Source organism: Echiichthys vipera, assembly GCF_963691815.1.
Source record: "Echiichthys vipera genome assembly, chromosome: 21".
Classification (NCBI taxonomy): domain Eukaryota; kingdom Metazoa; phylum Chordata; class Actinopteri; order Perciformes; family Trachinidae; genus Echiichthys; species Echiichthys vipera.
This window is the reverse complement of record NC_139846.1, coordinates 17311467-17327709: the sequence shown is the minus strand read 5'-3', so window position 1 is coordinate 17327709 and position 16243 is coordinate 17311467. Positions and strand designations below refer to the sequence as shown.

At 40.9% G+C, this 16243-nt stretch overlaps 2 protein-coding genes across 2 annotated transcripts; one reads left to right on the top strand and one right to left on the bottom strand.

Annotated features, from left to right (window-relative positions):
• The first annotated feature begins 2033 nt into the window (after window positions 1-2033).
• Window positions 2034-7232, top strand: bco1 (beta-carotene oxygenase 1). The gene is made up of 11 exons (XM_083936466.1): window positions 2034-2134; window positions 2238-2366; window positions 2479-2608; window positions 3316-3463; window positions 3550-3700; window positions 3984-4204; window positions 4383-4640; window positions 4730-4835; window positions 4962-5056; window positions 6394-6505; window positions 6749-7232. Exons 1-11 carry the CDS (start codon window positions 2071-2073, stop codon window positions 6901-6903), a joined length of 1569 nt encoding a protein of 522 aa, XP_083792592.1. The 5' UTR covers window positions 2034-2070; the 3' UTR covers window positions 6904-7232.
• A 2238-nt stretch (window positions 7233-9470) lies between these two features.
• Window positions 9471-16089, bottom strand: pkia (cAMP-dependent protein kinase inhibitor alpha). Its single transcript, XM_083936438.1, has 3 exons — window positions 16025-16089; window positions 13671-13848; window positions 9471-11523 (listed from the first exon to the last, which is right to left on the bottom strand). The coding sequence occupies exons 2-3, from the start codon at window positions 13819-13821 to the stop codon at window positions 11447-11449; spliced, it is 228 nt and encodes a 75-aa protein (XP_083792564.1). The 5' UTR covers window positions 13822-13848; window positions 16025-16089; the 3' UTR covers window positions 9471-11446.
• Between the last annotated feature and the right edge of the window lie 154 nt (window positions 16090-16243).

The following is a 16243-nucleotide window of genomic DNA, read 5'->3' as shown; positions in this document are numbered from 1 at the left end:
ATGTCATTTTTAGTAAAGGCCAGGTTTTATTCTTCTTACGTACAGTCTCATCCCCAGTTCGGTAACTGTAGTGGTTTTAGACATTGCTTTGTCACCGAGAAAAAAAACATGCTAGCAGCTGATATTCTATCAAATCCTGAACAATAAAGAATAACAACATTTCAGAATAAATCTAGTATTAATAACTTGCTGCCTTTTTTTGATCTCCAGTGTATGTGAGATTGCTGTTAATTGATTACAGTTCAACATTTGAAACCTTCCAGCTCATCACAAAGCTCAAGGACCTAAGATTAAACGCCTCACTGCATGTGCATCTTTGACCTACTGACAGGCATACCCTTAACACTGAAGCCCCCCAGGGCTGTGTTTTGAGCCCCGTACTTTACTCCCTTTACGCACACGACCAGGTAGCCACTTTTGACTAACGTCATCAAGATTCCTGCTGACACAGCTGTGGCGGCCTGATAATAAAAACAATGACAAGGCCTACATGAAAGAAGTAGAGGACTTAGTAGAGAACAACCTGCTCATGAACGTCAGCGAGACAAAGGAGATGATAGTGGAAGGAACTACACCCTCCTTAATATTAATGGGTGTCGTGGTCTTGGATTTTGGGGGGTGCCCATCTCTCATTACGTCTTTTTGCTCACTGCATGAGGCCACTGCATAGCCAAACAACTGATGGAGATTTGGTGGAGGCTGCAGAGCTTGAGTTTCCCGGTAGCCATTCTGTCTCAAAGCCTGTCAGTCCCCAGCCAGCATTGTGACTCCTTATTCAAGTTAATTTTGCTTAGTGGGGATCATTTATTTAATCCCATCCCTTCTCCATAACTAAAAGTATTTTATTATTTATAGTTTATATGATATTTATAATTTACAATATCAATCCCCACTTTTCTTTACTTTATAATAAGATGAAGGCGATTAGTCCTCATCATTCATTGTCTTGGATCAGCTGGTTATTCTGGGAAAAATCAGACACGCTGTTGAGCTTCCACGGTGGTGATGTGCATTTTTGACTTTAATATACAGATATGAGTTGTTATTACCTTCTGACTACCTGTCATAAAGTGTGAGCCATCATCAAGTCACCACACAACCTTCCAAGAAATATAATGCCACACAATAAACAACACCTCTGAGAAAGTGAAGGAAGATACAAACCCAAGGTCAATGCATTTCCATTGACATATGGCCATAAAGCAATCTACAAAGTATATCACCAAAGCAGATAAAGACGTTACTTAAGGACTAAGCTTTTACTACATTTACACTATAGGTCGCTGCAGGAATATTACACTAACTGATCTACATGTTTTTTACATGGTAATTGCCAGGCATATCCAGAAAAGAGAACTGGATCAAAACATAGAAAAATAAAGAGGTGGAGCCCAATAAAAGTGCATGGCAGGTTATACAATCTAGTTAGCCAAAGGTGCAGTAGGAGGTAACACGTGATCTATTGTAATAGTTGGGTCTCTGTTAATTAAAAATAAAACAATTAATAATAAATTAAAAAAAAGTAAAGTGTATTGAGATAACTTTTGTTGTGGTTTGGCACTTTAAATAAAATTGAACTGAATTGAAATTGAATCGGACATTAAATTCTATATTTCAAAACAAGTTCACAAGGGGGTGTTTCTATTTTTTTGATTAGGTAAAAAAAAAAAAGTTGAGTCCCTTTTAAATGAAATGAAACAGCAAAAGATCCGAACAACAGGTGCGAAGTCATTAATCAATGGATGTCTCGGAATATGAATTTCTGGAAACCCTTTCCCGACGCGTCGTTCTGAGGAGCACATTTCGTTGAACTAGGTGGTAAGATTTCAAAGAAACCTCCAGTGGCGACAGGGCAGAGGACGGCGGACAGCCCCGAGATCCGAAGTTAATATGTCACACACACGCACGCACACACACACACCCACACACACACACACACACACACACACACACACACTCACACCACTCCCCAAGACCGACGAGAGCTTTAAAAGGAGTGGTTTGCGCTGTTGTTGACTTCAGTATTTGCCCAGACACCTCCGAGAGTCATTCACTGCGCTTTCAGCAAACATGGCCCCAAGCTACTCCAAGAACGCAGAGGAGAGCCCGGAGCCCTGCAAGGCAGAAGTTAAAGGTATGTCGAGTGTGTTGTTGATTTGTTACACTATAGAATGATCAACAGGTGCACTGACTTTTATTACATCGTTTTGTGCTTTTCTGCGTTTCTTCTCGTTTAGGGAGTATTCCCAGCTGGCTGCAAGGCACACTGCTGCGCAATGGCCCCGGCATCTTTTCTGTGGGGGACACCAGCTATGACCACTGGTTTGATGGGATGGCCATCATGAACAGCTTCACCATTAAAGATGGTTGGTTTGAAAAGCCTTGTTTTATTTTGTTGTTGTTGTTGTTTAAAGTCGTTGACCTGTTGATTGCACTGAAGAGAGCACACTAACACGAACATGCTTGGGTTTTGTGAAGGTGAAGTGACCCACAGAAGCAGATTTCTTCGAAGTGACACTTACAAAGCTAACATGGCTGCAAACAGGATAGTTGTGTCTGAAATGGGGACAATGGCCTACCCAGACCCAAGCAAGAATTTCATTGTCAAGTAAGTACTCTTCATTTTATTGAAACACACATTTTAATTATTGTATTCTTCCTATGGTATACTGTCTTATTTTATTTCTTTTGAACTGTATGATATATTTAAAATATTTGTTTGCCATCTACAATCCTGGGGGTTCATTGTTAACATGGGTGGATTACTGATTACAAACCCTGATTCACAAAATGTTGCTTGACAAAACTCAATCAAAAGAGATGCTGAATGACTAAAAACAAGCTACAATCACAAAGAATCACTAAATGACTACAAATATGCAAAATGAGAAGCTAAATGCCTGTAACTAGATACAAAACAACCAAAAACATACACATACTGACTACAAAGGACGCAGAAGGACTACAAGGAGACATAAAAGGCCTCACAGAGACCCAAAGTTACTATAAAGAGGCACAAAATGACCAACAATTGTAAAACAATCACTGATGTGCAAAATGGCCACGAATGGATGCAAATTGGAGTTTGGGCATCTTGCTCCTATCTAGACAGGGTTGGGGGTGGCTTTACATGTCTGTGGCCATGAGCCGATTGAATGCGTTTACATTGACATGACTATTCTGTCCATTGAGATGCAAATCCAACCCACATTTCTACAGGACCCTCACTATGAGCAAATTGGGTTTTTGTGTTGAATGAGCTGTTACCCCCTTTTCCAAAAGCCTGTCGTTAAGTTTCTTTATTGGACTTTTCAGGGCGATCACCTTTCTTAACCACACCGTGCCTGACTTCACCGACAACGGCGCAAGCAATTTCATTAAATACGGAGACGACTATTACGCCACTTCTGAAACCAACTACATCCGCAAGATTGATCCTGCGACACTGGAAACTCAGGAAAAGGTAACGTCATCCGCCGATCATCACTATTAACACACATCCCAGTGTTGATTTCAGAGCTCATGAGTTACTGTACTGTTTTCACGCAGTTGGACTACATGAAGTACCTGCCTGTAAACGTGGTTTCTTCCCATCCACACTACGACAAAGAGGGCAACACCTACAACATCGGAACTTCAATAGCAGAGAAGGGCAAGACTAAATACATTCTGTTCAAAGTCCCTGCTGCTTCAGAGAAAGGTATATAAATCTAATGGCCTGCGTTACTTTGCTCTTCACTACTTTGCTCTTCATATCAGTTATAGGACATTAAGGTGCAACACAAGATTGTGCAAATGTATGACTGGAGAACCAGATCAAGTGCATCCACAGGGAAATATGCCTGCTGCAATTGGTTCTCTTCCTTGAATTTGAATGCACACTTCTACACATTACACTATTTTTGCAGACAAACTGCTATAGTCTTTATTTCATGCTGACAAATGCATTTTCAACTTTTTTGCTCTTTACTTTAAACCTACAGACAAAGGCAAGAACACCCCGGCGCTGAAGGATGTGGACATGGTCTGCACACTTCCCTGCCGCTCCCTGCTCACACCCAGCTACTACCACAGCTTCGGCATAACAGACAACTACTTCATCTTCATTGAGCAGCCTCTCAAACTGGACATCCTCAAGATGGCCACTGCGTACATGAGGGGGGTCAACTGGGCGAGCTGCCTGAAGTTCTGCCCTGAGGAAAATGTAAGTTTGTTTATGGATCTGTTTTGTCGTTCTTTATATTCTAAAAACCCAACTGACTATGAAGGAGCTCTGTATATCAGGGGGGAAAGGGTGTGCACAAGTATACCATTGTTATGGACAGAACACCTGGGTTGACATAACTATGACTGTCTTTCGAAATGTGGATTTTCTTCAACAGACTCTGATCCACCTGATAGACAGAAAGACTGGCAAAGAGGTCGAGACGAAGTACTACACTGGATCAATGATCGTCTACCATCACGTAAACGCTTTCGAGGAAGATGGTCACGTCGTCTTCGATGTGATCGCCTACAGGGACAACAGCCTTTACGAAATGTTCTACCTGAGCAAGCTGAAGGACAACTCACGGTTCGGGGATGATGACTACTCTAAACCAAGCTACAAGCGATTTGCACTTCCCATCCAGCCGGACAAGGTGGGAATGTTATATTTAAATGGAATCGATTTAATCCTAGCCAAAGAAAGAATGTCCCTCTAACTCTTAATTCTGACTGGGTTTTGCAGAGCCTGGCGGTTGGAGAGGACCTGGTGAAACTCAAGTACACGACAGCCAGTGCCGTGAAGGAGAAAGAAGGCAAACTAATGTGTCAGGCAGAGGTGTTATGTGAAGGTAAAACCAATGCCACTCAAATAGACTCTTAGAGCAAATCCAGTAATTCTTGTTCAAGTCGTATTTCTACATTGTGTCTTTAAGGGTAAATTATCTGTTCATACCAACTAATCTTATTTCCATCAGGTTTTGAATTACCCAGAATGAATTATGACGTCAATGGCAAGAAGCACCGTTATGTCTACGGAAACTGTGTGGAGTTGTCTGCGTTGGCAAAAGAGGTAACATTCCCTGTTGTTTTTGCTTCGGCTATTGTTGACCAGAACTGGTGGGAACATCCGCCCCGTGATATCTTCTAGTCACATAAGTGTTATTTGCCTAACGAGACCAAAACTTGGATACTTGGATATTTTCAAGGCAGTGCTATTAGGAAACAGATTGTTCCTGGCAGCATTGTTTTTACAGAAGTAGGAAGCAAATTGCAGAACCGAGAACGGCAGAAGGTAGGAAGCATGTGAGACGCGTGACGTTGGTGTCTGAAGTACCAATTGCCTCAACAAAGACCAAACCAGTTCATGGCTCTGGCTGTTATACCCACATGTCCTTTCCATTGGGTATACTTGTACATCAAGGTACCTGAAACAATGGAAAGAAGTCACAATAAAGCTCTCTGGGAAAGACCTTCCCTTGCGTCTCACTGCATACCCACAGTCCAGAGCTTTAATGTCTGCAAAGAGGAAGAAACAAAAAGAAACATCCTGGTTCAAACAATAAGATTTTTTCTTTTTAATTCCCACTTGACGCAGAATTCCAACATCAGAACAGAAAGAGTGATATGGAATAAAGAGCAGGATGAGCAAAAGGAAACATTTCAACCTTGTAATGATGAATAGTTGTGTTTAGAAAATATTAGCTGTGCCAACTGAGAATATTGTTTTATAGTACATGCTCATTTTAGACCCTTTTGGATGGATTAATGAACCAGCTCGTCACATTGGAGTACTGCGAAATAATTGGTATCTTGTATGATGACTATAGTCAGCCCAGCTCCTTCTAAGAAAAGATTTGGTGCCAGTTCCTTGTGCCTATTGACAGGACAGTACTAAGAAGGGCTACTTTACTTTATAGCTCTTTCATAAGTATATGGCTGGCAGTTGGGGGCAAAGTACTGCATTGGTATACTACTGTGTGTGTGTGTGTGTGTGTGTGTGTGTGTGTGTCTGTGTGGGGTGGGGTTGGGAGGTATTTGGTAATTTCTAATCACTAAACTAAATAACTTTCAAGGTGCTCTACTCAAAATACTGAAGAAAAAGTTGCCTCCTCACAGCTCTCACCGATTTCTCCCCAACTGGTCAAAGACCAACATTTTGGGATGGCCCTGGGCTTTCAAAACAAACAAACAGAGAACGTTCCTTTTCCAAATGTATTTTTGTGCGTGGTAACGGCCTCACTGACCTGCCTGTAAATAATTGTTGATCACAAGCTTTAAGAAGTTATCAGATGGGACATTTGATGCATTATATCAGTGCTACATTTTAGTGCTTTATTATGAGCTGTTTATACAGGCCGAGTAAAAGCGTGTCTTAATTATTTTTCCTTATCTATTCATTTGCTGTAGGTTGCCAAGTTCGACACAGAAACCAAAGAGAGGGTTTGCTGGAGTGAGGACAACTGCTGGCCATCAGAACCTGTGTTTATCCCCAGACCAAATGGAGAGTCAGAGGATGATGGTGAGAATACTTTGGGCTGTTCATATACTGTATATATTCTCCTATATATCACCTAGTGTACAAATGGATATGAATATCATCCTAAAACAATAAGATCCCTCACTGATTATATCTCTGATGACAAGACTGTTAAGCATGTTCATTTGAAAACCTGCCGTCATTTGATGTGATTCCTAAGATTTTTTTTTAATTGATATATTCTGCTTTGCACTCTAATCATAACCTCTTCCTTTCCATCTGCAGGTGTGGTCTTAACAACGGTTATCAACTCCAACCCAGGCCAGTCTAGTTTCATCCTGATTCTGGATGGCAGAACATTCAAAGAAGTAGCTCGAGCATATGTGAAAGCTGAGCTTCAGAAGGACATGCATGGTTTTTTTATCCCCCGAGTGGATTAATCAGTAAATATTCCTTTGGGGAAGAAACTGTGCTGAATACCACAGGAATCTATTTGAATATTGAAAAAAACACACTGCTGAATAGTGTTGTGTTTTAGACCAAAGTGTGCTGAGGGTGTGTATGCTTTCATAGACTACCTCATCTCTGTCAAATTGTAGGAATTGCATCAAAACGTTTTTTTTTATTGATATGTTTATTAAAAAATTCTGCTCTCTTGAATTTGCGTGGATGAAAACGTTGCTCGTATCTACTCTGTATATGTCACTGTTTGTTATGAAGTCCAGATCATTCCATTGTACTGCTAAGAGATCATTTTACTTGTTCTTTTCATTAAAAATAAACAAAACATTTAAAGTACTGAGATGTGCTCTCATTCTGCAGTCGCACAAGAATATGAGAATAACGCCCCAGACTCACATGGTCAGAGTCAGATAAGCAATCATGGTTATCTCTAGGTCTGGGTACATTTTATCATCTTTCACATCATGTCACTGAGCAAGTAGATTACAATCACTTAGTATCAGGAACCTCAAACCTGGGAATCTAATCTTTTTTCATCTGACCTGAGGTCTGCGCGAATGCCGTAGTGTCATTAAGAGGGGGTCAAATGTGATTTTTTTTTCCCTCTTCATTTTACTAGCTGCAGTGCCCACCAGCTGGAACACGTGAACAGCTCAGATGAGTTATAGAGTCTATGGTACAGACGGCAATGGAAGAAACATGTTATGTGTTATGACCATAGACGTACAATAAAATAAGTGGACAGACGTGCTTCCGGGTGAGTGTGCCCGTAAACCTTAATTCATACACCCTTAATTCATACAGTTAATAGCCTTAATCTCTAGTTTCAAGTCTTCTTCAACAGAGAATGCTCTTCATTTAGTAACTTATGATCCCATTTAGAGTTAACAGATCATAACGCAGCGGATGCTATTCCATTTTCTAAGCACCAGTGTGCTTTACAAGAGAAATCAAAATGTCAGTTTTAAACTATGATATAGTACATGAGAACAGTAGACTCGCCTTTAACAAGTTACTTGCCTGACACTGCTTCCCAGAGTTTCTTGATCCGTTTTGTTCGGGCTGATGGGTCATCTACCGTTGTGACGTTTGTTTACTGAACGGGCCTGTTGGGCACAGGACCAAGGGCCTAAAGTAACAGAGGCCCTTGCAAAGTCACCCTAAGAGGCACATAGAGACACAAAGAGACACAAAACAACCACAAAGAGACACAAAATGATGCAAAATGACCCCAAAGAGACCCACTACCACAGAAGGATGCAAAACAACCAACAAAAAGAGGCAAACGCATCACAAAGTCTGTGTCTTGCTTCCATGTTGGAAAGATGGCAGGGCCTTTGGCGTGCCTGTACCCAGTGACCCATTGTGTAGCCGAGCATGGGTCTAAGGTTGACCACTAGAGGGAGACAGTTACCATGTTTACACATCCTTCTCCTCTGTGGACAGGACAACATGAATGACGCATAATCATCTGACTCAGCTTGATGCTATTTTTCATGATTCTCATTTTTCATCCCTGAGATTTAATCACGCGTCAAAACCAAAGACGACACAAGTAAATATGATTGCATTATAAAGTAAAGTCATTGACAACACAGTGACATGGCTCATGAATGAACAATGTGGAAACACAACATTATTATGGGTGCTCTGAGTCACCCACAGTAGTTATTCTTGACCTGTCAAAACAGCGTAAAAAGCCCAATCCTCCCTTCATTTCTTATTCTCTCTTAAAATTTCATAGAACAAGCCAAGACAAACAAGTGATGTCATCAGTTTTAAGAGAGTAATCACACAAAACTATGTCAGTGTTATATTAATTCAGATATATGTAATTCATTATTTGGAGTGCATACCCACATATTTGATTTTTATAACAGAAAAAAGGCAGTGTATCATAGTGTAACCCAGGTTGAAAAGCAACTGATAATTTAAAGTGTGTCCCAGGTTAAAAAGCAAAAAATTATCTAACCAATCACAGGCTGCTCCCAAAGTGATATACTGTATATCCGGGTCATGGAGATTACCTTCTCTCGCTCCTACTCCACTCTGTGTGTGCTGAATGGTGGTGATTTCCTTGTGCCAACTCTGCAGTTATCAGTGAGTAAAATCCATTCTATTATGATATAATGATTAACAGATTATATGAAGTGTTGTGTAAGCTTGACGGAAGGCTGCATTCGATGTGATGTTGTACAACTAAAAGAATTTGGCCATTTTAAATGTTAATTATTCTTTGTCAGGTTTTTCCACCTTTTTTTCCAAATCATACCCCCTGGACACTGTGTCTCTTGTTTGATGGCGCGCTACCCATGAAACCTGGATACATGGAGGAATGCATGGATAAATTGAACCAACCTCTGTCTACCACAGTGTGTGGTAGGATTGACAAATGACCTGAATAACGGGAAAAAGGTACATTTCTGTCGTCCTTTCTATGGAAAATGGACTTTAGGTATTTCCTTTTTTTCTGAAAAATTGAAATAAGTATCAGCAATATTATAATGCAAAACTTTATTTAAAACTTGCATGTTTGTCAGTGGCATTTCATATACATATGGCTCCCAAACGAACCTATTTCTCTGATACATAAACGTCTACCTATTCCACTCATTACAATAGCTACAATAATGAGACGAGTGGCTCTGTCTGACGTTTAAAATGCATGGTTGATTACTGAGAGAAATGGGAGATGCAAAAATGATTTGTAATCCGTCCAATCACAGTAATATGTAATAATATATATATATATATATAATATGTACACACACACACATCCAACAAACAGCAGTATAATACATCGAGTGCAATCGTTGTATCTTTTATCATCTCCAGCAGCAAATTCAGTCTCAATCTCAATATCCACCATAAACCATATCATATTTCACACACACACACACACACACACACACACACACACACACACACACACACACACACACACACACACACACACACACACACACACACGATAATGCTAAAGAGCTGTGTATTGATAACCAGGACACATTATGATGTGGACACTTTACATCTTGTACTTGAGAGATCTACTGCATCCGTTGCCATCATATACTACAAACAGACAATGAGAAGGATGATTAAATATGAGTATATTAAGTGATCAAACTAGATTTAGTTTCACATAAGATGTATGGTAAGGGGAGAACCTTGTTTCAAAAGTTGTTCTCTAAAATACTATATGTTAGGCTGTAGGGCAGCATGGTGGTGTGGTGGTTAGATCTGTCGCCTCACAGCAAAAGGGTTCCTGGTTCAAATTTGGGGCCCTTCTGTGTGGAGTTTGCATGTTCTCCCCATGTTTGCGTGGGTTCTCTCTGGGTTTTTCCTCCCACAGTCCAAAGACATGGACATGTTAATTTTTAATTGATGACTCTAAATTGCCCGTAGGTGTGAATGGTTGTCTGTCTCTGTTCGTCTCTATGTGCCCTGCGATGGACTGGGGTCCTGTCCAGGGTGTACCCCGCCTCACGCCCAATGTCAGCTGGGATCGGCTCTAGCCCCCCACAACCCCGTTAGGGACAAGCGGTTGAGGATGGATGGATGTTAGACAGTAATTTTTTCTATTTAAAGAGTAATAATATAAAAACATTACAATTATTTTAAAAGCATATAACAAATTAATTTAAAGTGCTGCATTCAGGGAAGAAAATATACATTATCTTGTAGGAGTACATACTGGCAGTGGGGCTTGTGAATATTTGCGATGTTATGGGTCAGTATGCAAGAGTCATGCTCTTTCCATTAGCTTTTTGTCTTAATCATGTTGACGGTGAAAGAGCAGATCAGTATTGTTCCTAGTATGACCTGTGTTTTGACCTGATTTGGACTGGCCCTGTCTGAACAACTAGCAGCAACAGCAGCATTGTTTACCCACATTCCTTTCTAATTGAATCAGTGGAGTGTCTTCGATATCACACCTGACATGGATAAACAAACAAACACAAAAGACCAATTCCACCCTCCCTTGGATGTTAGGATGTTCAGGTTAACTTTGAAAACACTGTAGTGCAATTTTGAAATAACGTCCAGAAAGCTCATCCAAAATACGATGGATGGATTAAGGAAGTGCGTTCATGGTTCATAATAAACAAATGTACAAAAAAAAAATCCTTGAAGGAGTGGGAGCAAACAGAAGCAAAAAGAAGAGCAGAGGATGAGAAGGTGTCCCATCCCTGTCTTTGGCTCCTGGGGTGTGTTTCAGATGTCATTTTAATTCACTAGAAGCTCGTAAAAAAACATGAATGACCTCGTTTCCCCTTTCCTCAACGGACGACTGACAGTCCAATAGGGCTGGTTTTGGTTGGTGAAGTCATGAGTCACGTTGGAAACTTTTTAAGATAACGTGAAAAGAAGGGAAACTGCACCGTGGTTGCTATAGTAATGACTTCCTGAAAGTACGGTGGCAGTAGAGCACTGTCTGTTCAGTCATTAGATGCAAGTGGCCAGTTACAGGCCTACCCTCCTGGGATCAGGTAGACAAGAAGAATCACTTGTCATGTCAGTTTAACTGCCCTCCGCTTGAGTCTCCTCTTCTTTAGCTGGAGAGTCCTGGCTTTTCTCAGTGTTTTCTCCCTCATCACCTGACAGGCAGAGAGAAAGAAGGACAGAAAGAGACAGGAAGTTTCATGCATAAGTTATTACTTGTGAAGTCAGTGATGCAAATGGGGTTGGTTGAAACAGCAGGAACAGAAGTCAACAAGGTAGAACCAGTGAAGAGTTAACTCATAACAGCTCATTTTAAGCATGGATGGATTATTGAATGGGTCTACCGGGAAGCGGGCACAGGACCAGGGGCCCAAAGGGCTAGGGGCTCCCATGACCTTCACCTGCAAAATGTTACTTCAAAAGACACATACCCACCATACAGAGATGTAAAATAACTACAATATAACACAAAATGATTAAAAAGAGAGGCAAATAAACTGCACAGAGACACAAGATAACTGTAAAACAAAGGAGACAAAATAACTAAGAAGAGACAAAAAAAACACAAAGAAAGTACCTGTCACGCAGCGGTGAGGTATGTCCTGTCTTTGAGTTTTTGTCTTGTGAATTTCCTGTTTTATTTTGAAAAGTAACTCTCCTCTCCTTCCAGGTCACTTGCCCTTCCTCTTGTGTCACTGGTCTGACTTCATTCCCTGATCCTTGATTGTTTCCACCTGTGTTCCCTTCCCTTCATGTGTATATAGTCCGTGTCTTCCACTGTCTCGTTGCCAGAATATTTCGTCCGTTATGCCGCATGTTTCCAGCTCGATTCCACAGCCTTGTTTCATGTCAAGAGATCCTAGTATCCTCACTCAGGTTTTTGTTTTCCCTGTTCCCTGTAAGAATAACTTCGATTTTTTGAAAGCTCTTTTTCTCACCCTGTTATCCTCCTGATCGGAGCGACTTTGTTTTTGTGTTTAATTTGTTAACTTTGATTACAGTTTTTCCTCCTGTTCGGAGTGACCTTTTGTTCTGTGTTTTACTGGCTCAGTGCCTTACGTTTTGGATTTTGAGAATAAATACCAGTTTGACCTGTGCACCTCCGCATCCGAGTCCTCATTCCTGCCCAGGTCTGCCAGTACCACATTGTCTCATAATCTGCCCATGGTTTTATGGACATAAAAATACTATCTCAGTTTTAAGATTTTTAAAAATTGCATCTACTCCCTTTCCCTTATAGACAAATACAGAATATATGTGCTTAACGCATTGTGTTCCCTTTGTGTTGAGTGCAAAGAACACAAAACTGAAAAGGCCCTGAACTAACTCTCTTAACAGGGCAGAACTGAACGGTGTGGAGGGAACTTAACGTTTCCAAGACTCAACAACCTGGACAACAAGGACAACATGAATATATATTATAGTGTGATTGCAGGTGAGTCAGTGGAATCCCAGTGGGATTCCCAGCCACTAGCGCTGATGTTGTGGAAACGCTTAGGACAGACCTACGTTCAGCACCACGGACAGCGGACATGAAACAATCTATGACTTGTATGCAAATATTGTTCATTCCAAAAAGTTAAAGCACTGGACATAAGATGTTTCCTACTTACAATAACAAGTCATTTCTCAGTGTTGTGTGTACTGGAGGTTCCACGTTTCCACACATACATACATACACACATGCACATACTGAGCTGCCAAACTAGTTGTGCTGTCACAAATGTGTGAAGGTCAAACATCCAAGTGGAGAAACAATAAGCAAAATACAGTTTTGAGTGGTGAATGACAGCACGTTTTGTATTCATACAACACCAATTCTTGCAATAAACAGCAATTTTACAGTCACAATATACAGAAATGAAAGCTTTTCAGCTTTGCCATCCCCTGGTGATAGTATCAAAAATGACACTGCACTGTCCCCTGTCCATGCACACACGCCATACTTTTGATCGACGCAATTGCAACACATTTTACAAATTTCCAACAATTACAAGCTATTGTAAATCAGTTATTAATTACTAACTGAATAACTGAATTTTTCCAAGTTGGTGATACGGGTCCCTATTTAATGTTAACCATGGCCCTTGGGAAAATATGCATCACACTGTCTGCCTCACTTGTGCATATTGCAACTCATGGCTACCCCACCCATCTACACCCGTTTCCACATCTGTCATCTCTTCTGCTGTTCCCCGCCCACCTTCTCATCTTGTATCTCATTCCCTCAACAGTTACTCACTACAAATATCGGTCCACGTCCTTTACTCCCTTGCCAAATCCCTATAACGATATCTCTCACCTGACTTGTTGATGTTGAGCTGTGCCAGACTCTGGGACAAGTCAGCAGGTCCCTCCGCTCCAGGGGCTGCTGGGATATCATGGATGGCGTTTCTGCGTCCGGACCGTCGAGAGGCGATGAAGTCCTCATAGGTCGCCTCCACATCCGTCATCGCTAACACACCTCACCATAGCAGGACCTGGCACACACAGCAGCACAAGTGTTTAACTTTATTAGGAAATGCTGAGAATTTTCCTAAGCAGCTTTGCAAACTGGATGCATGGTCAGTTTATATTGGCATGAAGAGAGTGACCCAGTAGGCCCATGCACTCATTCAATACCTCCCTCCTCTTATTTTTATGACCTAATCCCTGATTAATCTATTTTAATCTCAGTCTAGGGAACAAACCACACAGGAGACACATTCTGCAGAAAGAATACTGGAATGGAAACACAAAGGAGGGTGCAATACAGCAACCAAAAACACACACTCGAAAGGGTTATTGTGGCACAAGAGAGGACAGCACTGTAATCAAATGCCATCTCATTTGAAGTAAGCATGCTGCATGATGGGAGCTGTGTTGCCACAGAGATTAAGGTTAAACCCCTATGTTGACAATCGCACACTGTATCAATCTGCCTTGGAGAGGCTGCCCTTTAGCACTTAGCAGGTTTTGGCTTCCCCATCCCATTTTCACTAATTAAAACATCAGTCTGAGAGATTTTTTTTTTACTGCACTAATTCATTATTAATGAGTACAAAGAAAAATACGATTTTCTGAGACTTCATATCCCATTGGACATTCAAATGAAAGTTTGGTTTTACTCCAGCCTAAATATTAGGTTTTTGATTAGAAGAGACATTTGTGAAAAAAAAATAATAATAAATGAACTCAGCTCCCACATCTCTGTGTGGCTATTTCCAGAGCTGTGGTTGACCATGGCTATTTTTGGACGCCTCCCTTGTCATCATCTGAGCTCGCTCCCGCTCAGCTGTCATTCTCAAAATGGTGTCAAGATGGGCATGACCCAACAGATGAACAGATGCCCTCCATGTGCAATAGTCAGCCTCAACGTGGGGAAGCAAGAGATACAGGATGAATGTCCAAAACACATGTCAACAATTGTTTTAGTTTAATAGTTTAGTGTTGTGTGTGTGTGTGTGTGTGTATGTGTGTGTGTGCACTAATTCATTAATGTATATATTGAAGACTGTAGAGGTGGCTTTATGTGTGGCTTAAAGTGACAGACTGTTCTTGGCATGTGTTTCCTATGCTCATATTCTATTAAATATGAATTGACAGTTTACATGATTTAGTCACGCTGTTGCACCCGTGTGTGCGTGTGTCTGTGTGCCTGTCTGTGAGTGTGTGTGTGTGTGTGTGTGTGTGTGTGTGTGTGCGTGTGTGTGTGTGTTCCTGCTGAGTGTGCACGTGCTGTCCTTTCTGCTTTGCTCCCAAGTGGGAGAGCTCAGCTGGTCTAAACAACAATATATATTTAGCACATACTCTTTCCAAATCAAATCACTGAATAATACAACGTACTCTCTCCTCTCTTCCACTGACTAAGAAGTGAAAAACAAATTTGGCTGCTCCTGCTCTGCAACCATTTGATTTGTTGTGCTGCCAAATGGAAAATGAGTTGTGAGTGTGGCAGTGATGAGGGGAGTGCAGGAAATGACTCCCACAAACTTATGCCAGTGTTATTCTAGGTGGCCTGCGCATAACTGGGAATGATGCCCAACACTCTCTCTTCCTTTCTACCTCACTCACACGTGCACACAAACACACACTCCTTCACAGCCATTTGGAAAATCTATAATTTTACTATAGTATCAAGTGTGTTATTTCTACAGCACCCGTTTAAATCCTATAGGCTATAGGATTATAAATGGATTAGTTAAGTAATGTAGTCAATGCACTTGCCATTATTATTGCATGAGCCGACATTGTACAGTATGAGAGTATTGTTCAAATAATTGGTCTTCCAACACTTGTCATATTTTAAAGGCTAAGTGAAGGCGCTGTGGCGCATATCTAATCACCTGCACTATCGACACAGTAAAGAGCCAATCTTTACAGAAAGACGAGCCATTAGGCTAATAGTGCAGGAGGATCGACAAACATAATTGAACACACATAATAAATCAACTGCCATATGGCAAAGAGCTCAGTCAGCGCCTGTAAACGCAGCCTGCATGGATATTAACGGTACACGTGTAATTACGATGTCATGCACGCTCCCTCTAGTCCTACAATTATTACTATTATAATAAATTATGATCATAATTATTATTATTATCGTTGTTATTATTATTATAATTATTATTATTAATACTATCATCATCATTAGCAGCAGCAGCAGCAGCAGGGTACCTGTGTGTGTCAAGGGTTTCCCAATATTCGCAGGGCTCTATCACACCAGCTTGAATGCCACTCCGGTATTCCCCGTTAAACGCTCACGAAAGCGGATTCAACAACGTCAAGCCTGTGTTAGAATACAACTACTTCCGGGTAGAATTTCAAAATAAAGCCTATAGTAGTAGCCTATGTCATAGACATATATATAATATTATGTCTATGGCCTATGTAGTC